At 40.4% G+C, this 25,281-nt stretch overlaps 1 protein-coding gene across 5 annotated transcripts in view; it reads left to right on the forward strand.

Annotated features, from left to right (window-relative positions):
• Positions 1-25,281, forward strand: part of syt1a (synaptotagmin Ia) — a 216,083-nt gene that overhangs the window by 184,643 nt on the left and 6,159 nt on the right. For 4 of the 5 annotated variants that reach the window (XM_061959648.1, XM_061959646.1, XM_061959649.2 and 1 more), the window contains 5 exons: positions 1,725-1,850; positions 6,097-6,264; positions 6,609-6,776; positions 7,659-7,776; positions 20,204-20,337. In XM_061959648.1, the coding sequence (XP_061815632.1) occupies positions 1,725-1,850; positions 6,097-6,264; positions 6,609-6,776; positions 7,659-7,776; positions 20,204-20,337 (714 nt within the window). The remainder of the gene's footprint in view (positions 1-1,724; positions 1,851-6,096; positions 6,265-6,608; positions 6,777-7,658; positions 7,777-20,203; positions 20,338-25,281) is intronic. The other variant, XM_061959650.1, reaches the window with a different exon arrangement.

Raw genomic sequence — 25,281 nt, forward strand, 5'->3', positions numbered from 1 at the left:
TTCCTCAGACTGAGAGAGATCCTTATTTTAGTCTCTAGTTTCTGTGATCTTTTTGGTTTTGTCTAATGAGGACCTGCTTACTTGTTGAGGTAATGAAGTGGTGTGCACCCTGAGAAATGACAACGACGAAACAAATTGGATTGGATAATTCCCACTTTCATCTTTAATTGGAATTTAGGGATGCTGAAATTTAGCGTTCAGTTTGCCTTCGCTCCTATCAGGAGCTGGCAATGTTTTCCTTTTGTTGCTGAATAAGGAAATTAGTACTAGGTTATACATCACTGAGCCTTATCAAGGTAATTTCCCCACCTTCTCCACTGTTGTGGGCCCAGTTGTGTTTTCCAGCAGCCATGAATCAAATTGAAAGGCGGTCATTTCTCCCGGTGTTAGCCCGACTGGTGTGTTTACTTACTCCTGTGTGTGGTTGTTTTAATTTGTGTTTCTTCCTTCTATGTCCTCCTTATCTGTGTTGTGTCTGATGACTGTTCGGGATGGTCACTGGCGGTAGGTTCCCAATTGCTGTTGGATCTTCTTAAGCCTGCTACGCTGATGTTTTTGTTCTTTTCAATAGCCTCTTGACGACAACTTAACTCCCATTCAGCCAAATATATGTAACTATGCATACTTTATCTGTTGTATATATGTGCGTACAAGCTGCATATGCACATATATATAAATATATAGGAATAATAAGCACCGGGTGCGCCTTGACCAGACTGAGCAACACTGATTGGTGCCGAGCAGGGTTTCCCGCCAGGAAATGTTTGAAACACAAAACAAAAGTTGTGGTGAAGAAGAAGAGGAGCCAACCAAAACTATTTCCCCAACTATCTAATCAGGGATTTTAGGTGCTTAAATGCTCCTCAATCCATGTGTCGATTGGTGGGGGTTTTTGGCGACTAAAGGGGACACCAATCAGCAACTAATCAGTGTCGTCCAGCCGTTTGCATTCACTTAAGCAGACAGACCAATCAATAACAACAAACTAGATCAACCCCTTTAGCCACACCCATTTGCTGGCATGACGCTTCGATTTAGCATTAGCATAAGGGGGTGGGACTCCAAGGGTGATGATGATGATGCTGGTTGTGGAAGCACACTGGGGAATGAGGGCAGGCGTGGTCACGTGTGAGCACCATTTTGAACGTCAGAGAATGCTGTGCATGCTGGAACAATGAGACCTCTTGGACGGAAACCTTTGATGCTGAATGAATGACAATGACAGCAACCGCATGTTCTAGCAAACACCACCCCCATCCCTCCCAACCACCACCACCTCCTAACCCCTCACCTCGGCTCGCTAAAAATGCAGTCGATGACTTGAGTTGCTTGAAGTGACTCATACTGTGATCTTTTACCAGAAACCTCTCTATTATTCACCTCTCGCTCTTTTGTTCGCCGTAATCTCTGGTGCCATCATTTGATCTTTCCTCCTTTGAGACAGAAGCACCCAGAGAGTCATAGCAAAGCGCCATGAAGGGACCGAGCCTTTGGCTTTAGTGCATCTCAGAGCATGTTCCGGTGTTACCTGCTATGGTGTTTTAGTGCTTGCTCCCCCCTACCCCCGTTTGCCCCTCCCCTCTCCGCCCTTGAACGCCATAAAACAAGTGGCAGCTCTTGCAGGAGTAGGTCCGCCGGCAGGACCTGGGCGGGGACGAGCCGGCGGGGGCGCTGGCACCGCCGACAATCAGGCGGCTCTGACTCTTGGTGGGTGTCTCCTCCAGGCCTTGAAGGATGAGGAGGACGCTGAGACAGGCCTGACTGAAACGGAGAAAGAGGAGGAGCCCAAGGAGGACCAGAAACTGGGCAAATTACAGTACTCGCTGGATTACAATTTCACAGAGAACACGGTAAGTCGCTCGTACTTATTTGTGTTTGTCCTAAGTGTAAGTATGGTCACGCTATTGAACCGACTCTGTGGTGCAACGCTGCTGTTTGCTCACGGGAATTTGCAAAAGTAAGGCTGTCCCGCTTTGGATTTTGGTTTGTTTCCGCCTGATTTAAAACAAATTCCCCGCGGGTATCCATCTGCTTTATTTGGTTCCGATAGCTGAGTTTTAAAAAACACACGGTGAAGGGAGAACATCAGTTTCGCTCTCGCCAGATGTTGTGTGACAGATAAAAGACGCGGTGGATGAACACGCCGGGCCGAGCGGACTCCCCGTCATGAGCAGAACTGACAGAAACGGGATTAGCGGCGACACGCTGCATCGGTACACATGTATATTCTCCTTATCTACTGTTTCTGTAAACAAGTGTGGACAAAGATGGCGTCTTGCATTGACTGAACTCCCATTTTTATCTTGGAGTGTTGCTGCGCTCCTTAAAATGGCTTTGGAGACTCGCTAATGATCCCTCTCAAAGTCTAAAACAAGATTAGTGCCTAGTCAAGGATTATGTTTGGGGGGACAATGACAAATTATAGAGTCATTTTACAGAAAGGGGATTTAAAGTGGACAATGTCACATTTTACGGCGTTGATGTATCATGTCGCAGGAGGCGGTGGCAGCCCCCTCTGTGCTCGCACTGCTAATAAGCCGCACGCTCAGTGGAGCTAAAGTGTAATGAAGGGACGAAAGCTTTCACGGCATGACAATGACCGCAGACAGGCTTTGGCTCCACACCGAGTGCAGGCAGCTGTTTATCAGGCCCGCCTTAAGGCTCGATAACGGGTTCGCTCCAGAAGCCTCCTGGAAATGCTTCTTTTTAATCCTCAGCCGGGTGGACACACACAATTGCTTCCACAACTTTCTTGGAGTCTCCTTGAGTGCATCCAGAGAAGACCAGAACAACTTCCCCAACACAAATAGAGGCGTCCGTCAGTGTGAGCGGCAACCTGAGGAGGTTATGCACACAGCAATTCCACAGCAAATGAAGTACTCCAACAAAGAGTATGTTCACACAGCAGGGTCGGATATCCAATCCAATCCGTTCTTTTTAGTGGCCCTACCCATTACAAAACTTTTTTTCCCCCGATTTCTAATGTGAATGCAATCTGACTGGCATGCAGTCATGACGTCGCACGCACTGCAGTGTTTACGGTAGTAAAAATGGCTTCAGATCTCATTCCAGGGTTTTGTGCAATCAATCAACATTTTCTGAACCAAATTATTGCGTGTAAAAGATTAAGAAATGAAGAGGACAAGTATTTTGGCTCTCGCAGTTTTACGGGATCATTTGGTCCGATGTCTGCTTGAATGTCTGTGGGCAAGCAGTCGGAGACAGGAGTGGTGGAAGTTTCACGTGAGTTCCTAAAACTAATTATTTTCACCTGTTTTCTGCTCCGTTGTCAACTATTTATTTCAAAACCGTCTATTTTGGCTAATAATCATGACGCTTATCGCTTTTTAGTGAATTTCTGGTCAGATGAATACAACCTGAGCGCGGGATAGTTCAAATTGAGAATGTATCGCATATACATCTGATTTATTTCCACATACGAAAGAGGCCTGGGTCGGATATGAAAAATTCGGAATTGCACTGTTCACACTGACATGAAAAAAATCCAATACAGGTTGCATATGGTCAAAAAAATCTAATTGAACTGCATTGTGAACAAGGCCAAAGACACTGTCATGTGACTCCTACTTTTTGTTTTACTTGGAAATAATTACTACAAGAGGGACGCGTGGTCACCTCGTGGTTAGCAACATAGCTCTAGCTGTGGCCAGCTCAAAGTTGAAAGGTAGTCACTTAAGTGCCTTTTGACTAATCATTGAGCAGATGGTCTTAAAGGGGAACATTATCACAATTTCAGAAGGGTTAAAACCATTAAAAATCAGTTCCCAGTGGCTTATTTTATTTTTCGAAGTTTTTTTCAAAATTTTACCCATCACGCAATATCCCTAAAAAAAGCTTCAAGGTGCCTGATTTTAACCATCGTTATATACACCCGTCCATTTTCCTGTGACGTCACACAGTGATGCCAATACAAACAAACATAGTGGATAGAACAGCAAGGTATAGCGACATTAGCTCGGATTCAGACTCTGATTTCAGCGGCTTAAGCGATTAAACAGATTACGCATGTATTGAAACGGATGGTTGTAGTGTGGAGGCAGGTAGCGAAAACGAAATTGAAAAAGAAACTGAAGCTATTGAGCTATATCGGTTTGAACCGTATGCAAGCGAAACCGACGAAAACGACACGACAGCCAGCGACACGGGAGAAAGCGAGGACGAATTTGGCGATCGCCTTCTAACCAACGATTGGTATGTGTTTGTTTGGCATTAAAGGAAACTAACAACTATGAACTAGGTTTACAGCATATGAAATACATTTGGCAACAACATGCACTTTGAGAGTGCAGACAGCCCATTTCAGGCGCGCTAAGAACATATATTTTTCCACGATTTCAGCACTCAGGTTAACCATACCTAATTAGACACAAAATACTGCATTACACAAGACTACCCGAATGTACTCGAATGATTGAAATAAATAAATGTTTTTAAGCTAAATTACTGGTAAACACAGTTTATGTATAATAATTTACGTAAAACCGCGAGTAATGAATAAAGTTTTCATCAATTAATATATTCTGTAGACATACCCTCATCCGCTCTCTTTTCCTGAAAGCTGATCTGTCCAGTTTTGGAGTTGATGTCAGCATCTGCTTTGAGTGTCGCAGGAAATCCACACATTCTTGCCATCTCTGTCGTGGCGTAGCTTTCGTCGGTAAAGTGTGCGGAACAAACGACTGACCATTTCGTCGGCTTTCCCCACAGCCTCGTATTTTGAACAAATTTCGTCCAATTTCTTGCCACTTTCGCATCCTTGGGCCACTGGTGCAACTTGAATCCGTCCCTGTTCGTGTTGTTACACCCTCCGACAACACACCAACGAAAGTGAGAAAATGGCGGATTGCTTCCCGAAAGCGAGTAATAGAAAGGCGTTTAATTCGCCAAAATTCACCCATTTAGAGTTCGGAAATCGGTTAAAAAAATATATGGTCTTTTTTCTGCAACATCAAGGTATATATTGACGCTTACATAGGTCTGGTGATAATGTTCCCCTTTAAACAGAGTTGGCCATTCTCTCTTTTTTACATGATTCTGAGTCAGTCTCTGAACCAAAAATCATGTAGAAGTTTCTTAAGAGCAAAAATTATGATTATTAAATGCATATAAATGCAAAAGTCCCATCGTTTGCAGTATTGTTGATTAGTATTTATTTTAGTAATCAGCCTAACCTAATTCCTGTAATATTTTATATCATTTGACAAGGTTTAGACCTGTTGAACTGTAAGTCGGTCAGATATAATTAGTGGATGCGAATAAAATCAAGAATAGGATTTCTGAATTCAGTATTAATATTTGAGCGGGCCCCTCATTACTGAACAGGTTGGACCCCAAGGTCAAAAATGTTAAAAGGCACTGATCTTTATGAACCCCTGTCACCCTAATGAGAAGAATTGCTCTTGAAGATGGATGGATTACTCCAAGAGGGTGAAGCTGCAGCCATGGTGCGCTGGGGCAGGACGGGAGCAAACAGCGCAAGTCCAGATGTGCAAATAGTGACATGTGAGAGGTGTGATAGCGCAAAAGTCAGCTGTTTGTTTATCCAGCTCATTTACACCTGCAAGGCAGATAAGTAGTGGAGTTGTTGCGGTGCTGCTAGCAATTAAAATCTGCCTTTCCTGCAATTAAAGGCTAATTATCCATGTGAAAAAGTTGCAAGGCCTCCGAGAGGTCCATAATTGATTTTCCATCACGTCAACATTGTTGTCCTATTCCCACCTGAGGTTATAGTTTTATTTTCCTCACTACCTCGACAAGTGACAGCCATTGAATTCCATGGCTGAGCGCCCTGGTAGCCTTCCAAGATCGCCGCCTGATGAGAAGTTGATTGACAGGCTACCCGAGCCCCTCGTTGAAGCGGTGACTGGCAGGTCAATCGGGCTCCCGCACTGCGCAGCGTGGTTATCAATTATCAGCCTCGACACGCCGCAACCTTTCCAACCTTTTCGGCCGCAGATGACATAACCGACTAATGGCGGCGCCGCGTGCCAGAAATATCACATCCTGCGGGTATGAAGGTGTTCACCATGAAAGTTCTGGAATGATAGGACTTGTGTCTTTGCTTTCATCGCCCAGCTTATCGTGGGGATCATCCAGGCGGCAGAGCTTCCTGCCATGGACATGGGCGGCACGTCTGACCCTTACGTCAAAGTCTACCTGCTGCCCGACAAGAAAAAGAAGTTTGAGACCAAAGTCCACAGGAAGACCCTCAACCCCGTCTTCAACGAGCAGTTCACCTTTAAGGTAAACCTTCTTATCGCCTCACGTCAACTTTGGAGATATCCTGCTTCCTGCTGACAGTCTGATTTGCATGCTTGCCGCCAATCCAGAGAAGGTGTGAAGACAGCAGCCAGCTGGCATATTAACAAGCTCCTGACAAAACAAATCACGCACACACACACAATGAGGGGGATTAACGCCGGCAGATGCCTCGCCTCGGCCGTAACGGATGCACACTTTGCAAAGTTTACTTGTGATTAGCACAGGTGCTATCAGGACATCAAGTGATGTGCTGAATCTACGCGAAAGACCAGCAGATCAAACCCTGTTCCAACGTAAACGCTGTAACCGCGCTCCGATGTCCTCAGGTTCCGTATGTGGAGCTGGGCGGGAAGACCCTGGTGATGACTGTGTACGACTTCGACCGCTTCTCCAAACACGACGCCATCGGCGACATCAAGGTGCCCATGAACAAGGTGGACTTCAGCCACATAACGGAGGAGTGGCGAGACCTGCAGAGCGCCGAGAAGGAGGAGGTGAGACGTCATCGCTGTCATCCATCCGCGGTGCACCTGATCGCACGTCACACGCCGCCCCTTCAATTAATACCGCCGTGACTTTGCAGGCGACACGTCGGGAGATTCCATTTTCACGCTGAATGTCACGGCGTAGGGCGCACGTCGCCAGGGCGACCTCACTTTAACGTCACGTCGTTTTGATTTAAAGGTTAATGACGGCAACTGGCTGCGCTGGTTAAAGTTGAAGGCCAACGCCAAGTTCGCCCCATCCAAGTGTTTCCGCTCGCCATCTTTGTCTGAGCAAGTCTCAACTGCGACATATTTCTCTGTGAACCACGCACACGTCAATTATGACAAAATTGCTTCCTATTGTGATGCTGAATTCCGAGGTTTAATTAAACGCAAGTCAATTCATTTCAATTAGCGGCTACCTAATGATGGTATTTAATTCTCAGTGGTGCAGCTGAGTTTTAGCATGTTAGTAAGACTTTTCCACCACTGTGATGAAGGCTAACGAGCCACGAGCAGGAAATTAAATGTTGTTAAATAAATGACGCGTCATTGGCAGATTTACCCCCTCGGCACTTTATTATTCTGCTCTGTACGACTGGCTGCTAATGCGGTTTATGCACATTTTTTAGCGCGCAGCATGCTTATGATTTATGATGTCAACTGAATAGAAAATAACTGTTAGCGAGTGTTTTATTACAAATGTGAAGACTGCAGCTCATTAAAAGCACATAAACATCAGCAGATTCAGAAATGCTCTGCTGAACAAGTTTTAATAAGCCTTATTTTTTTTAAGCTATTTACACACTGGCTTTCTCTTACGTTTGCATCAAAGCTATTTTCACTCTCTCTCTCTCTCTCTCTCTCTCTCTTTCGCTCGGTTTTTCACAGCAAGAGAAGCTGGGCGACATCTGCTTCTCCCTTCGCTACGTTCCCACCGCCGGGAAGCTAACCGTAGTCGTCCTCGAAGCCAAAAACCTGAAGAAGATGGACGTGGGCGGCCTGTCAGGTGAGGACGATTGACACCAGTAGTTTTCGGAGGCCGGCGTCTTAATCACACACAACCAGAATACACTCCAAATTGCACTTTGGTGTCAGCGGCGACAGCTTCCCGGGCCCCGCGAGTGCGTTTAAAAGCGGGTGAACTAATGGGCAGGTGTGTAATGACAATTATTAGCCTCCTCCATGGTCTCGAGGAGGAAGACATGCCACTGGTGGCACGCAGCGAGCGTCTATTGTTGTCCTGTTTAGCATGGCTGATTATGGCTGGCAGACAGAGACATGCATATTAGCATTAAGCAATCTATAATCACTAATAATTCCTCTTTTGGACACTCCTTCAAGCAGGCTGCTCTTTGTCTGTCTGCCCGAAATAACCTTCAGCTTCTTGCAGACTTTTAAGCAATTTTAGGGCTGCAAAGAGCTTCACAAGTGCAGAAGGAGGACAATTGGCAGTTTGTCTGCAGAATGGTGGTTGTTAAAAGTTCCTCTCACACACCACATCGCACCACCATTGTCCTCATGATGCCTCTAGGCGTCAGGTAATGACCCTCAGCAGGGGAGGATAATCAAGATAACAGGCGTCGCTGGTAATGACCCGGCACCAACCCCAATCCCCCCGCCCCCCATTTTCCTTCCCAAACTGATGCTCCTCTTGGCTGCAGGACTTTTTTGTTGGATGCCTTTCTCCAGCACAGTTATTAAAGGGGAACATTATCACAATTTCAGAAGGGTTAAAACCATTCAAAATCAGTTCCCAGTGGCTTATTTTATTTTTCGAAGTTTTTTTCAAAATGTTACCCATCACGCAATATCCCTAAAAAAAGCTTCAAAGTGCCTGATTTTAACCATCGTTATATACACCCGTCCATTTTCCTGTGACGTCACACAGTGATGCCAACACAAACAAACATGGCGCATAGAACAGCAAGGTATAGCGACATTAGCTCGGATTCAGACTCGGATTTCAGCGGCTTAAGCAATTCAACAGATTACGCATGTATTGAAACGGATGGTTGTAGTGTGGAGGCAGGTAGCGAAAACGAAATTTAAGAAGAAACTGAAGCTATTGAGCCATATCGGTTTGAACCGTATGCAAGCGAAACCGACGAAAACGACACGAGGACAAATTCGGCGATCGCCTTCTAACCAACGATTGGTATGTGTTTGTTTGGCATTTAAGGAAACTAACAACTATGAACTAGGTTTACAGCATATGAAATACATTTGGCAACAACATGCACTTTGAGAGTGCAGACAGCCCAGTTTTCATCAATGAATATATTCTGTAGACATACCCTCATCCGCTATCTTTTCCTGAAAGCTGATCTGTCCAGTTTTGGAGTTGATGTCAGCAGGCCAGGGAAGCTAGGGTCCGTCTCTGTCGTAGCATAGCTTTCGTCGGTAAAGTGTGCGGAACAAACGTCCAATTTCTTGCCACTTTCGCATCTTTGGGCCACTGGTGCAACTTGAATCCGTCCCTGTTCGTGTTGTTACACCCTCCGACAACACACCGACGAGGCATGATGTCTCCAAGGTACGGAAAACAGTCGAAAAAACGGAAAATAACAGAGCTGATTTGACTCGGTGTTTGTAATGTGTTTGAGAAAATGGCGGATTGCTTCCCGATGTGACGTCATCGCTCCGAGAGCGAATAATAGAAAGGCGTTTAATTCGCCAAAATTCACCCATTTAGAGTTCGGAAATCGGTTAAAAAAATATATGGTCTTTTTTCTGCAACACCAAGGTATATATTGACGCTTACATAGGTCTGGTGATAATGTTCCCCTTTAACATTTTACCAGAGTAGCATGGAGAAGTGTAGTTTACCAGATTAGTCAAGTCAGTATTTAGTGTAGAGCTTGACCGATATGTTTTTTTTAGGGCCAATACTGATTAATTGTCGTCAAGGGGACCCATAACCGATATTTGGAGTTGATATTCATTTGCAGTAAAAGTTATTTAAACATGAATGGTATTCGTCAGTAAACAGCTGGACAAGGCTTTAAAGTTGTCTTTATTAACATTATTTTTTGGGAAAGGGCGGACCTGCTCAGTGCCCTGAGATCAGTTAGGTCGTGAGTTCAAACCCCGGCCGAGTCATACCAAAGACTATAAAAATGGGACCCATGACCTCCCTGCTTGGCACTCAGCATCAACGGGTTGGAATTGAGGGTTAAATCACCAAAATTAAAACGGCCACCGCTGCTGCTCACTGCTCTCCTCACCTCCCAGGGGGTGGAACAAGGGCATGGGTCAAATGCAGAGGGTACTTTCACCACACCTAGTGTGTGTGTGACTATCAGTGGTACTTTAACTTTAACCAGTAGCAACATATTGCTTAATGCAACTCTAATTTTGTGGTTAATTTAGCACCAAACAACATCAGGGGATTTCACAAACAACTTTATTACGTGTGTCTAAGAGGAGCATCAACATTTGCATTTCTAAATATGGGGAATCGCCTAGGAAAATTGGTGAAAATATGAGATTTTTCTACTTCACAATAACTCGCCGTCTACTTAATTCTATAGCAGTTTATTGATTTAATTTTTATCTTTTATGGATTTATCGTGACCGCTTGAGCACCACAGCACAGCTTAGAAGACCGGAGCAGTGGTTATTGCTATCGACTTCACAATCATTTTTTAAATACAAAATGTGGGTACTTTAAGTGTATATATTGTATCTGCTGATGTAGTTCTGTTGTAGATAAGGCTGATATTGATAAAAAGAGGCCGATGCCGATACTCGATCGATCCCTCATTTCGTGCCTCTCAACAGGACAGTGGCAACCATCTCATTGATTCACAAGTGTGCGATGAAAGAGTACATAATTGTTGAAGGATACCTGCCTCAAGGAATGCTTTCCATGGAATCAACACAAGCACAGGAAGCCCACATGCTCACTTCTCCAACACTTCCTGTGAGTGGCACTACATCCACAGGAAAGGCGTGCGCGTGGGCTTCCCAGCACGTGTTATTTTCTTTGTTTCGATTCCACGTTGAGTGAGATGGAGGTTCAGTTGATTAGCCTCTATTCTTCTCTGCTGTGTTGGTTAGCTTTTAATAGCAAATAAATGCCCACATTCTCAAAGCAATATGCTGTGATTTTATTTTATTCAAAAGAGTGCTACAGACTAGGATTGTCACGATACCATAATTTAAGTTGTCTATAGCGAAACGTGTGAATTTCCACAATTTTCCATACTTTTTCGATACCACGATGGCAGGATTTTTATAAAATAAGCCCATGTACTTTTAAATGCACTTCTTTATTCAAACCTGTTTCAAAGTGTCTACTGTGCTTAAACGTCTTTTTGCACAGAATTCAAAATGCAGTACCAGCTGCCAAAAGGTAACTTTATCAAATCAAATCAAATCAACTTTATTTATAAAGCACATTTAAAATTTACCACAGGGGTAGCCAAAGTGCTGTACAATGAGCAGGTTAAAAGATAAAACGAGTACCGAGCAAACACAACACAACACAAACAGAACACGATAAAAAATAAATAATTAAAATAGAATTAATAAAAACATAAAACATAAAAACAGGATCACAGCAGGTGTATTATGGGGCGCCATTGCAGGATGGATATCACTCAGTGTTAAAAGCCAGGGAATAAAAGTATGTTTTTAAGAGAGATTTAAAAACAGGAAGAGAGGAGGCTTGTCTAACACTCAGGGGTAGGTCGTTCCAGAGCTTGGGAGCAGCAACGGCGAAAGCTCTGTCACCTCTAAATACGTTATATTTAAAGTAACCCAGCATTGGCCTACTGCCTCCCCATTCCCCAATATAGCATTGTTTGTTAAGATAAACAACGCTGTGCTTGTAACTATGCTCAATAATAACAACAACAGTCAACTATTTTACATTGTAAAAAGAACAGCACCATGAAGCGTTCAAGTATGTAAAACGAGCAATATTGTTGTTAATGTCCTTTCAATATGGTGGTAGTGTGACGTCATCATGTACTTTGTAATGAAATAGGCTCATAAAAAGGCTTTAACTTATATTTTTCTTTGTTTGTATTACCTATTAGGATCAAGAGTTCTGCCCTTTCTCATTACATAATGTCTGTTTGCTCAATTTTTCTATTTTTTCTGTTTTCTACAATTGTGTCCTGCTTCCACGAATAAGTAAATTACGGAAACACTGGACATTTTATATAATTTTTTCCTCTTTTTTTTTCTTCTTCAATCTTCTTCGGCGCTGACTCAGTCCTCACCTGCTGAGAATTGACGCGGTTACTAATCAGTATTGGCGATACTGAAAAAAAGCAGGTTTCAATGTATTTTTGCCGAGTGGTATCGTATCGGTACTTTTAAAACCCCTAATGAGAACAGCGCGCACTAGTATTTGTTCAATAACTGTGCACGCAAACATTGTTCCAAAAAAGCCAAAAGCTTAATTGTACTTTCAGAATCAATCTTTGAACATTATCACAATTTCAGAAGGGTTAAAACCATTCAAAATCCGTTCCCAGTGGCTTATTTTATTTTTCGAAGTTTTTTTCAAAATTTTACCCATCACGCAATATCCCTAAAAAAAGCTTCAAAGTGCCTGATTTTAACCATCGTTATATACACCTGTCCATTTTCCTGTGACGTCACACAGTGATGCCAACACAAACAAACATGGCGGGTAGAACAGCAAGGTATAGCGACATTAGCTCGGATTCAGACTCGGATTTCAGCGGCTTAAGCGATTCAACAGATTACGCATGTATTGAAACGGATGGTTGTAGTGTGGAGGCAGGTAGCGAAAACGAAATTGAAGAAGAAACTGAAGCTATTGAGCCATATCGGTTTGAACCGTATGCAAGCGAAACCGACGAAACCGACACGACAGCCAGCGACACGGGAGAAAGCGAGGACGAATTCAGCGATCGCCTTCTAACCAACGATTGGTATGTGTTTGTTTGGCATTAAAGGAAACTAACAACTATGAACTAGGTTTACAGCATATGAAATACATTTGGCAACAACATGCACTTTGAGAGTGCAGACAGCCCAGTTTTCATCAATTAATATATTCTGTAGACATACCCTCATCCGCTCTCTTTTCCTGAAAGCTGATCTGTCCAGTTTTGGAGTTGATGTCAGCAGGCCAGGGAAGCTAGGGTCCGTCTCTGTCGTAGCATAGCTTTCGTCGGTAAAGTGTGCGGAACAAACGTCCAATTTCTTGCCACTTTCGCATCTTTGGGCCACTGGTGCAACTTGAATCCGTCCCTGTTCGTGTTGTTACACCCTCCGACAACACTCCGACGAGGCATGATGTCTCCAAGGTACGGAAAACAGTCGGAAAAAACGGAAAATAACAGAGCTGATTTGACTCGGTGTGTGTAATGTTTTTGAGAAAATGGCGGATTGATTCCCGATGTGACGTCATCGCTCCGAGAGCGAATAATAGAAAGGCGTTTAATTCGCCAAATTTCACCCATTTAGAGTTCGGAAATCGGTTAAAAAATATATATGGTCTTTTTTTCTGCAACATCAAGGTTTATATTGACGCTTACATAGGTCTGGTGATAATGTTCCCCTTTAACATTTTGGCCTGATACAGACGACGGCACTTTTTCAGTGATAACATTCATCCTGAAAAATACAGCCTGCATCGTTATTGCTCACACAGTGTTTGTGGTTTGCTGCTAGTATGAAAGAATACACACTTTTGAAAACAGCACATCATCCTTAAATGGAGCTGTTATCCTTCCTGCTGTGTGTGTGTGTGTGTGTGTGTGTGTGTGTGTGTGTGTGTGTGTGTGTGTGTGTGTGTGTGTGTGTGTGTGTGTGTGTGTGTGTGTGTGTGTGTGTGTGTGTGTGTGTGTGCGCGCGTGCGTGCGTGCGTGTGCGTGTGTAAAAGGGAGCCTACACACCCTGCTAAGTCCAAAATGATGGCAGATGCTTTTTATTTAACTCGCTGTGTGTGTGAACGTAACACAATATGATCATGCTGGACGAGGCGCGGCGCTCTACTCACAGGTGGCGCTGCCGCAATCACAGGCGTGGCCAACCATCCATAAAATGGCAAAGATAACATCCGCCTGGGACGAGGCGTAAAAGCGGGCCGGATATAAGGGAGAGCGCACCTCATGACACTCCATAATGTTATCCCGACTTTTCTTCTCAGCTACTCGGGGAGATGAAAGTGTTTTTCTTCTTCAGAGTCCATTTTGCTCCGTATGAGAAGTGACATGATGTCCTTTGCCGTGCAGAACTAAAAGCTTCCTCGCCAGAAGTGTCTCCTTCTCGGGTGCACTTCAGCTCCAGGTCAGCAGGGGGCGAGGTCCATGTCAGCCGTCCAATCACAAGCAACACAAACATGGACGCTTGCAATGATTCTCCTGGAGTCATAAATCATTTCTGGATTCTAGTCAGCTGTGGTGACACAGCAGAGGCGTGTCACTTCGCACAAACTGTTTCCCATCGACCGGCATTGGCCCACTAATGAGATTTATGTCATGCATTTGCTCTGACAGCGCTCTCCCTGTTTCACATGTTACGTGACATTTAAAGTAGGCGGTGGCCGCGGCTTGTAAAGAGTCTGAATTCAGGCGGGTGACATGATTTGTACGGGTGCGTAAGTCCTATTTCAACACGCTTTAACACTCATGACCAGTGTTCGGGGAAAAAAAGCATTACATAACGGTGTTACCTTAACTAGTAATGAGTACCCTTAATAATTACTTTTACATACGTTACAGCGCAGTTACAGATGTGTTTACTGTAACGTGGCATGCTACTTTTGATGTGGTTGTATGTCAACAAGACAGAAGCACAACAAATCTAATGCTGGAAGTAACTTTTTACTTATTTTCACAATACAGAAATGAACTTGGTATCGAATAGGAAGAGGCAACATCACACAGCAAACAACACTACATGGAAGTACACACACACACACGAACCTCTACTACTAGTACACTGCAAAAACTGAAATCTAAATAAGATTATATATCTCAAATAAGGGTGATATTTGCTTATTTTCTATCTGATAAGATCATTCTTCTCACTAAGCAGATTTTATGTAAGAGTGTTTTACTTGTTTTAAGGGTTTTGGCCCTAAATGATCTCAGTAAGATATTACATCTTGTTGCTGAGATTTGATGACCTATATTGAGTAAAACATGCTTGAAACTAGAATATCAACTGTTGCAAAGCTGTGTCATCAACACTCACAAGTATAAAACTACTTTTTTAAGGTACCGTATTTTTCGGAGTATAAGTCGCACCGGAGTATAAGTCGCACCTGCCGAAAATGCATAATAAAAAAGGAAAAAAACATATACCGGTATAAGTCGCACTGGTGCCCGGCCAAACTATGAAAAAACTGCGACTTATAGTCCGAAAAATACGGTAATAATTTTTTATTTCAATAGAAGATTTATGACAGTTTAGTTGTATTTGTAGAATATTTATGATAGTTTAGTTGTATTTGTAGAAGATTTATGATAGTTGAGTTGTATTTGTGGAAGATTTGATAGTTTAGTTGTATTTGTAGAAGATTTTTGACAGTTTAGTTGTATTTGTAGAAGATTTATGACAGTTTAGTTGTATTTGTAGAAGATTTATGACAGTTTAGTTGTATTTGTAGAAGATTTATGATAGTTGAGTTGTATTTGTGGAAGATTTATGACAGTTGAGTTGTATTTGTGGAAGATGTGATAGTTTAGTTGTATTTGTAGAAGATTTTTGACAGTTTAGTTGTATTTGTAGAAGATTTATGACAGTTTAGTTGTATTTGTAGAAGATTTATGACAGTTTAGTTGTATTTGTAGAAGATTTATGATAGTTGAGTTGTATTTGTGGAAGATTTATGACAGTTTAGTTGTATTTGTAGAAGATTTATGACAGTTTAGTTGTATTTGTAGAAGATTTATGACTGTTTAGTTGTATTTGTTGAAGATTTATGACAGTTTAGTTGTATTTGTAGAAGATTTATGACAGTTTAGTTGTATTTGTAGAAGATTTATGACTGTTTAGTTGTATTTGTTGAAGATAAATGACAGTTTAGTTGTATTTGTAGAAGATTTATGACAGTTTAGTTGTATTTGTAGAAGATTTATGACAGTTTAGTTGTATTTGTAGAAGATTTATGACAGTTTAGTTGTATTTGTAGAAGATTTTATGACAGTTTAGTTGTATTTGTGGAAGATTTATGACAGTTTAGTTGTATTTGTAGAATATTTATGACAGTTTAGTTGTATTTGTAGAAGATTTATGACAGTTTAGTTGTATTTGTAGAAGATTTATGACTGTTTAGTTGTATTTGTTGAAGATTTATGACAGTTTAGTTGAATTTGGAGAAGATTTATGATAGTTTAGTTGTATTTGTGGAAGATGTGATAGTTTAGTTGTATTTGTAGAAGATTTTTGACAGTTTAGTTGTATTTGTAGAAGATTTATGACAGTTTAGTTGTATTTGTAGAAGATTTATGACAGTTTAGTTGTATTTGTAGAAGATTTATGATAGTTGAGTTGTATTTGTAGAAGATTTATGACAGTTTAGTTGTATTTGTAGAAGATTTATGACAGTTTAGTTGTATTTGTGGAAGATTTATGACAGTTTAGTTGTATTTGTAGAATATTTATGACAGTTTAGTTGTATTTGTAGAAGATTTATGACTGTTTAGTTGTATTTGTTGAAGATTTATGACAGTTTAGTTGTATTTGTAGAAGATTTATGACAGTTTAGTTGTATTTGTAGAAGATTTATGACAGTTTAGTTGTATTTGTAGAAGATTTATGACAGTTTAGTTGTATTTGTAGAAGATTTATGATAGTTGAGTTGTATTTGTGGAAGATTTATGACAGTTTAGTTGTATTTGTAGAAGATTTATGACAGTTTAGTTGTATTTGTAGAAGATTTATGACTGTTTAGTTGTATTTGTTGAAGATTTATGACAGTTTAGTTGTATTTGTAGAAGATTTATGACAGTTTAGTTGTATTTGTAGAAGATTTATGACAGTTTAGTTGTATTTGTAGAAGATTTATGACAGTTTAGTTGTATTTGTAGAAGATTTATGACAGTTTAGTTGTATTTGTAGAAGATTTATGACAGTTTAGTTGTATTTGTAGAAGATTTATGATAGTTGAGTTGTATTTGTAGAAGATTTATGACTGTTTAGTTGTATTTGTTGAAGATTTATGACAGTTTAGTTGTATTTGTAGAAGATTTATGACAGTTTAGTTGTATTTGTAGAAGATTTATGACAGTTTAGTTGTATTTGTAGAAGATTTATGATAGTTGAGTTGTATTTGTGGAAGATTTATGACAGTTTAGTTGTATTTGTGGAAGATGTGATAGTTTAGTTGTATTTGTAGAAGATTTATGATAGTTTAGTTGTATTTGTAGAAGATTTATGACAGTTTAGTTGTATTTGTAGAAGATTTATGACAGTTTAGTTGTATTTGTAGAAGATTTATGACAGTTTAGTTGTATTTGTAGAAGATTTATGATAGTTGAGTTGTATTTGTGGAAGATTTATGACAGTTTAGTTGTATTTGTGGAAGATGTGATAGTTTAGTTGTATTTGTAGAAGATTTTTGACAGTTTAGTTGTATTTGTAGAAGATTTATGACAGTTTAGTTGTATTTGTAGAAGATTTATGACAGTTTAGTTGTATTTGTAGAAGATTTATGATAGTTGAGTTGTATTTGTGGAAGATTTATGACAGTTTAGTTGTATTTGTAGAAGATTTATGACAGTTTAGTTGTATTTGTAGAAGATTTATGACTGTTTAGTTGTATTTGTTGAAGATTTATGACAGTTTAGTTGTATTTGTAGAAGATTTATGACAGTTTAGTTGTATTTGTAGAAGATTTATGACAGTTTAGTTGTATTTGTAGAAGATTTATGACAGTTTAGTTGTATTTGTAGAAGATTTATGACAGTTTAGTTGTATTTGTAGAAGATTTATGACAGTTTAGTTGTATTTGTAGAAGATTTTATGACAGTTTAGTTGTATTTGTAGAAGGTTTATGATAGTTGAGTTGTATTTGTGGAAGATTTATGACAGTTTAGTTGTATTTGTAGAAGATTTATGACAGTTTAGTTGTATTTGTGGAAGATTTATGACAGTTTAGTTGTATTTGTAGAAGATTTATGACAGTTTAGTTGTATTTGTAGAAGATTTATGACAGTTTAGTTGTATTTGTGGAAGATTTATGACAGTTTAGTTGTATTTGTAGAAGATTTATGACAGTTTAGTTGTATTTGTAGAAGATTTTATGACAGTTTAGTTGTATTTGTAGAAGATTTATGACAGTTTAGTTGTATTTGTAGAAGATTTATGACAGTTTAGTTGTATTTGTAGAAGATTTATGATAGTTGAGTTGTATTTGTGGAAGATTTATGACAGTTTAGTTGTATTTGTAGAAGATTTATGACAGTTTAGTTGTATTTGTAGAAGATTTATGACAGTTTAGTTGTATTTGTAGAAGATTTATGACTGTTTAGTTGTATTTGTTGAAGATTTATGACAGTTTAGTTGTATTTGTAGAAGATTTATGACAGTTTAGTTGTATTTGTAGAAGATTTATGACAGTTTAGTTGTATTTGTAGAAGATTTTATGACAGTTTAGTTGTATTTGTAGAAGGTTTATGATAGTTGAGTTGTATTTGTGGAAGATTTATGACAGTTTAGTTGTATTTGTAGAAGATTTATGACAGTTTAGTTGTATTTGTGGAAGATTTATGACAGTTTAGTTGTATTTGTAGAATATTTAGGACAGTTTAGTTGTATTTGTAGAATATTTATGGCGGTTTGTTAGCATGAAAAAAAAATCATGACTTTGACACAATTAAAGTTAAAGTACCAATGATTGTCACACACACACACACTAGGTGTGGCGAAATTGTGTCTCATATTAAAACAGATGACAGCCGAATGGACTTTGCTGTTTTATTTTCAATGAAACAATAGAAAATACGTACTCATATAGTAGTACAGCTGTTATTAGTGAGGATATACTTATTTTAAGGTATTTTGGGTTCATTGAGATTAGCTAATTTTACTTGTTTTGGAAAGTCTTGACAAGCCAATTTTTCTTGTTCTATTGGCAGATAATTTTGGTTAGTTCAAATAAAATACCCCTAATTTAATTAATTACTTTTGCTAGTATTTAATTACATGTATTAAAGAGTAATTCTGTTAGTAGTTCAATTACAATTAACAATTACAATTGAAAGTAACGAGTAACTATAATTAATTATCATATTTTTCGGACTATAGCGCGCGCCGGTTAATAAGTCGCACCCACTAAATTTTAGAAATAAAATATTTGTTTCCATATATTAGCTGCGCCGGACTATAAGCTGCAGATGTATACGTTATGAAATGAGTTATTTAGACAGAAATATTTTGTAAATGTTTACTTTACATACATTAAATGTTTCCAAACGGTGTCTGAAACACGGCAGTAAAATGGCTGATCAAACAAAAGAGAAGTCATTGTCATGGACCCACTAGCTGCGGAAGCTAGCTCTCCAATCAGCTAAACAGACTCAATAACTCCACGAAGACGTCTTGGTGAATTTACTGAGGAATTTGTGAAACGGAAACAATACAAAAGGAATGCCATTGTAAGTTAATCGTTTTTAGTTTACGTTATGAAAATTGACAACGGAAATACGGTGGATTGGACCAATAATCACAATATTTATTACTAGGACTTACCATGACGTTAGTTTATTTGCACAACCAGGTCTTTGTAGTTATATTTAGGCATAGCTACCACAAAAGAACAAAAACTAATGCAATATATTGTCCTTTTTACGTTTAATTCTGTTTCCTAACACTACTAATATAGTAGAGAATAAACCTGATTGCATCACAGAAAGTTTCTCAAACAAATCAAATGTTGAAACATTTTACAAAGTGATCTCTGCAGACACAAGCATGGTCAGATTGTGTTCCACAAGATGATCAAAGTGAAATTTTTAAGAGCCATTTCCTTATGTTTATTCCCTGACTCTATTACCTTTGAACGACTCCTTTCGAGACTCGATGAAAGCGCTTTCCTATGTCTCTATTTCAACGACTGGAACACCCAAGAACAGAACAGCAATACAGCATATTCTGCTCAAAGTCTACACTCACTCTCACTTGATTTATTGTTACGCTCAAGCTGCTTGACCATCATGGAAATTGAGTTGCTAAGAAGTAAAACAAACGTGACGTCCTATGCATCCCAGCAATTTAGTGTTTTTGCTCAGTGAAGAAAAATCCATAAATTAGTCGCACCCTTTTATAAGCCGCATGTTGCAAAGCGTAGGAAAAAAGTATTTTATATCAAGATTTACGGTATTTTTTTAAAATACATTTTCCGGGGACTGCTCATGAACCTCCTGAGGACTGACCTATGTGCCTCGTAGTTATGTAAACACAACAAAGTGTCATGGCCGCCACATGGTCTTGCTATTTTGCAGATCCGTACGTGAAGATCCACCTGATGCAGAACGGCAAGAGGCTGAAGAAGAAGAAGACCACCATCAAGAAGAACACGCTTAACCCGTACTACAACGAGTCCTTCAGCTTCGAGGTCCCCTTCGAACAAATCCAGGTACACTTTTTTTCTTTTTCTTTTTCAGTCAAAGGAAAGCATCACAAAGAGATGCAGGGCAATTTGATATGAAAACAAACACTAAACATATCCATCTACAAAAACAATTTTAAACCATAGAAGATATGGTTTAAAATAAGTGCTGTCCCAAGATTGGCGCAACACTGCCCTCTCAGGGGAACAAAGGTAATTCAGGTCCTCTTCTCTGTTCATTAAGTGTGTTTTTTTTTTTTTTTTTGTGATAAAACATGTCAGACACTTTCTGCTCACGATTTGTTCGGTTTGCAAAGATTTCAACAAAACTCCACTTTTGTCCGCCATCAAAAGTGTTTAGTCGTGTCGTTTGCAACAGAGAGAGCAATTTTCACTGACAGCAGCCAACAAATTACTTTACAAGAGGAGTGTAAATACAAAATACATTCTTTATCCTTGTTTCTGCTTGTGCTTTCATCACACATCAGACCAAAGGGTTGGTTTTGGCACAGGTCGATCGCTTCCTCGTCCAATTCCGGGGCAATGGCACCTATCAAATACACAGTAATGAAAACACAGTTTTTCTACTAACTGTACTGTACTTGCTGCTTACTTAAAAAAATAATAATATTTAACAATTTAATCTTAAAATACGGGACGACTCCACATTATAAGGGATGGGTGGCAACCCTTTACACTCACCTTTCACTATTTGAGTAACCTTTGTTCTTCCAATTGCGTACTGGCGAGCGATCTCTGAATCCGGGAACATATCCTTCACGGATTTGTTGAAAACTTCCGCAAATGAGAACGGGATGTTTCTTGTAGCTCTCAGCATAGCCATCTTTGTCTCGGCATAGGTTACACTCTCGGGTCTTCATTTAGCAAGGTGGCCCATAATACTGGGCTGTGACCGGTGCTGCGTTGCCGCTGCCTTGTGCTTCTCTGATCGTTCATGAGTGACTATATCCGTTCGGCCACCGTGTTCAACGGAGAAGTCTGATCTACAAAATTTGCAGGCAGCATACCCCTTCCCCTTCGAGCTGTCCTGGATGAACTGAAATTCTTTTTTCCAATCATTTTGGAACTTGCAAGCATACTTGCCAACCCTCTCGAATTTTCCGGGAGACTCCCGAAATTCAGCGCCTCTCCCGAAAACCTCCCGGGACAAATATTCTCCCGAAAATCTCCCGATTTTCAGCCGGAGCTGGAGGCCACGCCCCCTCCAGCTCCATGCGGACCTGAGTGAGGACAGCCTTTTTTCATGACGGGAGGACAACAGGGTGACAAGAACTAAATCATCCAGACTAGAGACAAATTGTATTATGGGGCGGCATGGCGTAGTGGGTAGAGCAACCGTGCCAGAAACCTGAGGGTTGCAGGTTCGCTCCCCGCCTCTTACCATCCAAAAATCGCTGCCGTTGTGTCCTTGGGCGGGACACTTCACCCTTTGCCCCGGGTGCCACTCACACCGGTGAATTGAATTATGAATGACAGGTGGTGGTCGGAGGGGCCGTTGGCGCAAATTGCAGCCACGCTTCCGTCAGTCTACCCCAGGGCAGCTGTGGCTATGAAAGTAGCTTACCACCACCAGGTGTGAATGATTGATGGGTTCTACATGTAAAGCAACTTTGGGTACTTAGAAAAGCGCTATATAAATCCCAGTTATTATTCTTATTATTATATTTATCTTACCTAAAAATAAATATATTTATTAATTTAAAAAATCTAAAATGTAAAAAGACATGTTTACTATATTTTGCTAAAAACATCAAAATTAATTGTATTTTTATTTGTATTTTTTCTGACTCCTTATTACATCCAGCCATAGAATTAAAATAAACATATTTGAAATAATTAATTTTAAATTATCATAATAATTCATTTAAAATGACCATATTTAATGATTAAAATAATTGCTTGTTTATCAACAACTTTAGCATTTTATTCATTACATTTTGAAGCTCTCAGAAGCCAAGTTATGTTATATTACTTAAGATTTATTTATGCAAGTTTGAAGTATCAATTATCTAAACAGTTTTGTTATTGCATATTTTCAGGATGTATATATATACATATATATATATATATATGTATATATATATATATATATATATATATATATATATATATATATATATATATATATATATATATATATATATATATATATATATATATGAAATACTTGACTCGGTGAATTCTAGCTGTCAATATACTCCTCCCCTCTTAACCACGCCCCCCCCCCCCCCCCCCACCCTCCACCCCCCACCTCCTGAAATTGGAGGTCTCAAGGTTGGCAAGTATGCTTGCAAGCGTACTTCTTCTTCGTACTTGCTGTCGAGGTGTCATCCTCGACAGCACACTCTCCTTTAAAGCCCACATAAACAACATTACCCGGTCTGCTTACTTTCATCTTCGGATAATTAATCGTCTTCGCCCATCCCTTACCCCTCATACTGCTGCCATACTAGTCCATAGCCTGGTCACCTCTCGCCTGGACTACTGCAACTCTCTCCTGTTTGGTCTCCCTCACAAGTCACTTCACAAACTTCAGCTTCTCCAGAACTCTGCAGCCTGGATAATCACCAGAACCCCTTCAATCCAGCACATCACCCCTGTTCTGCAGCAACTCCACTGGCTACCCATCAAACATCGCATCCACTTTAAAATAATTCTCCTCACTTTCAAAGCCATCCATAACCTCTCTCCATCATATCTCTCTGACCTGATCCATGTCCCCACGCCCTCACGTTCCCTAAGATCCTCTTCATCCATCCATCTCACTGTCCCTTTATTTAAACTGTCCACCATGGGTGCCCGAGCTTTCCGCCGCTCTGCCCCACATCTTTGGAACTCTTTACTAGGGATGTCCCGATCCAGGTTTTTGCACTTCCGATCCGATACCGATGTTGTTTTTGCACTTCCGATCCGATACCGATACTGACCGATACTGGCCTATCCGAGCATGTATTAAAGTTTAAAGTTATTTAGCCTACTTAGTTGTCAGAATAATGTTGAAAAGGGTTTTAGTACTCTTGATAACAACTAGCCAACTGAATTAGGGGACCACCAGCAGATGACATGGCACCCCAAACCATCACCCAACCATGCAAATTTTGCATTTCCTTTGGAAATCGAGGTCCCAGAGTCTGGAGGAAGACAGGAGAGGCACAGGATCCACGTTGCCTGAAGTCTAGTGTAAAGTTTCCACCATCAGTGATGGTTTGGGGTGCCATGTCATCTGCTGGTGTCGGTCCACTCTGTTTCCTGAGATCCAGGGTCAACGCAGCCGTCTACCAGCAAGTTTTAGAGCACTTCATGCTTCCTGCTGCTGACCTGCTCTATGGAGATGGAGATTTCAAGTTCCAACAGGACTTGGCGCCTGCACACAGCGCAAAATCTACCCGTGCCTGGTTTACGGACCATGGTATTTCTGTTCTAAATTGGCCCGCCAACTCCCCTGACCTTAGCCCCATAGAAAATCTGTGGGGTATTGTGAAAAGGAAGATGCAGAATGCCAGACCCAAAAACGCAGAAGAGTTGAAGGCCACTATCAGAGCAACCTGGGCTCTCATAACACCTGAGCAGTGCCAGAAACTCATCGACTCCATGCCACGCCGCATTAACGCAGTAATTGAGGCAAAAGGAGCTCCAACCAAGTATTGAGTATTGTACATGCTCATATTTTTCATTTTCATACTTTTCAGTTGGCCAACATTTCTAAAAATCCCTTTTTTGTATTAGCCTTAAGTAATATTCTAATTTTGTGACACACGGAATTTTGGATTTTCATTTGTTGCCACTTCAAATCATCAAAATTAAATGAAATAAACATTTGAATGCATCAGTCTGTGTGCAATGAATAAATATAATGTACAAGTTACACCTTTTGAATGCAATTACTGAAATAAATCAAGTTTTTCAAAATATTCTAATTTACTGGCTTTTACCTGTATATGTGGATATTTTGCCTTAGCCTTGAATGAACACTTGATGCATATAATCACAGCAGTATGATGATTCTATGTGTCTACATTAAAACATTCTTCTTCATACTGCATTAATATATGCTACTTTTAAACTTTCATGCAGAGAAGGAAATCACAACTAAAAAATCACAATTTTTTTCATACGATGTTGATCTGGAAATGTTTGCCTCGGCATTTAGATGGTGTGGACGTGTGGCACCAAATGGAAATAAGCGTCTCGACAGACGTTACAATATTTGAACAATAATGACGAAAACTGTTTTCTCTGTCATGTCCGTGTGTCGAAAATTGTTATGCGCTTATTTTTTTATTTGATTTTGTGCGTGGCATAGATTTGCTGTGCGCAGAGGACGCTTGAGCAGTGCGCAATTGCGCAGGTGCGCACCTTAAGAGGGAGCGTTGCTCGCGCGGCTGCGCTAGCATCACAGCTAACGTTAGCCATGCTGCTACCTCTCTGCTGGGAGAGGGCGTATACGTATGTGACGTATGACGTGACAGTATGTGACGTGTGTAAGAAGGTGCGCTTGCTGTCTGTGAGAAGTAGACACAGGAAAGAGTGAGAAGAGCCTGTCGTGTAATGCCAGCAGCTAAAAGCAACTGCGTGAGAATCCAAAGACCTGTGGATGTGTTGAAGGTGTGCTGGAAAATGCGGAACGGAAATTAGGGAGCAGCAGAAAAGTGGAATGTATTATTTAAATCGGTGCATTGGAAAACACGGACCGGAGTTGTTGTTTTTTAACTGGATCTGGATCGGCATTTTCCCATGCCTTGCCGATACGCATTTTTGGCAAATATCGGCGGCCGATCCGATCCAAATATCGGATCGGGACATCCCTACTCTTTACCACCAGACCTTCGCAACTTAGATTCAATATCCCTCTTCAAATCAAGACTTAAAACACACCTATTCCTGACTGCTTATTCATTGTAATCATCTTTTCTTTGCTCTTTGTTGTTGTTGTTGTTTTTTATCCAATTT

The sequence above is a fragment of the Nerophis lumbriciformis genome, linkage group LG05, assembly GCF_033978685.3.
Source record: "Nerophis lumbriciformis linkage group LG05, RoL_Nlum_v2.1, whole genome shotgun sequence".
Classification (NCBI taxonomy): Eukaryota; Metazoa; Chordata; class Actinopteri; order Syngnathiformes; family Syngnathidae; genus Nerophis; species Nerophis lumbriciformis.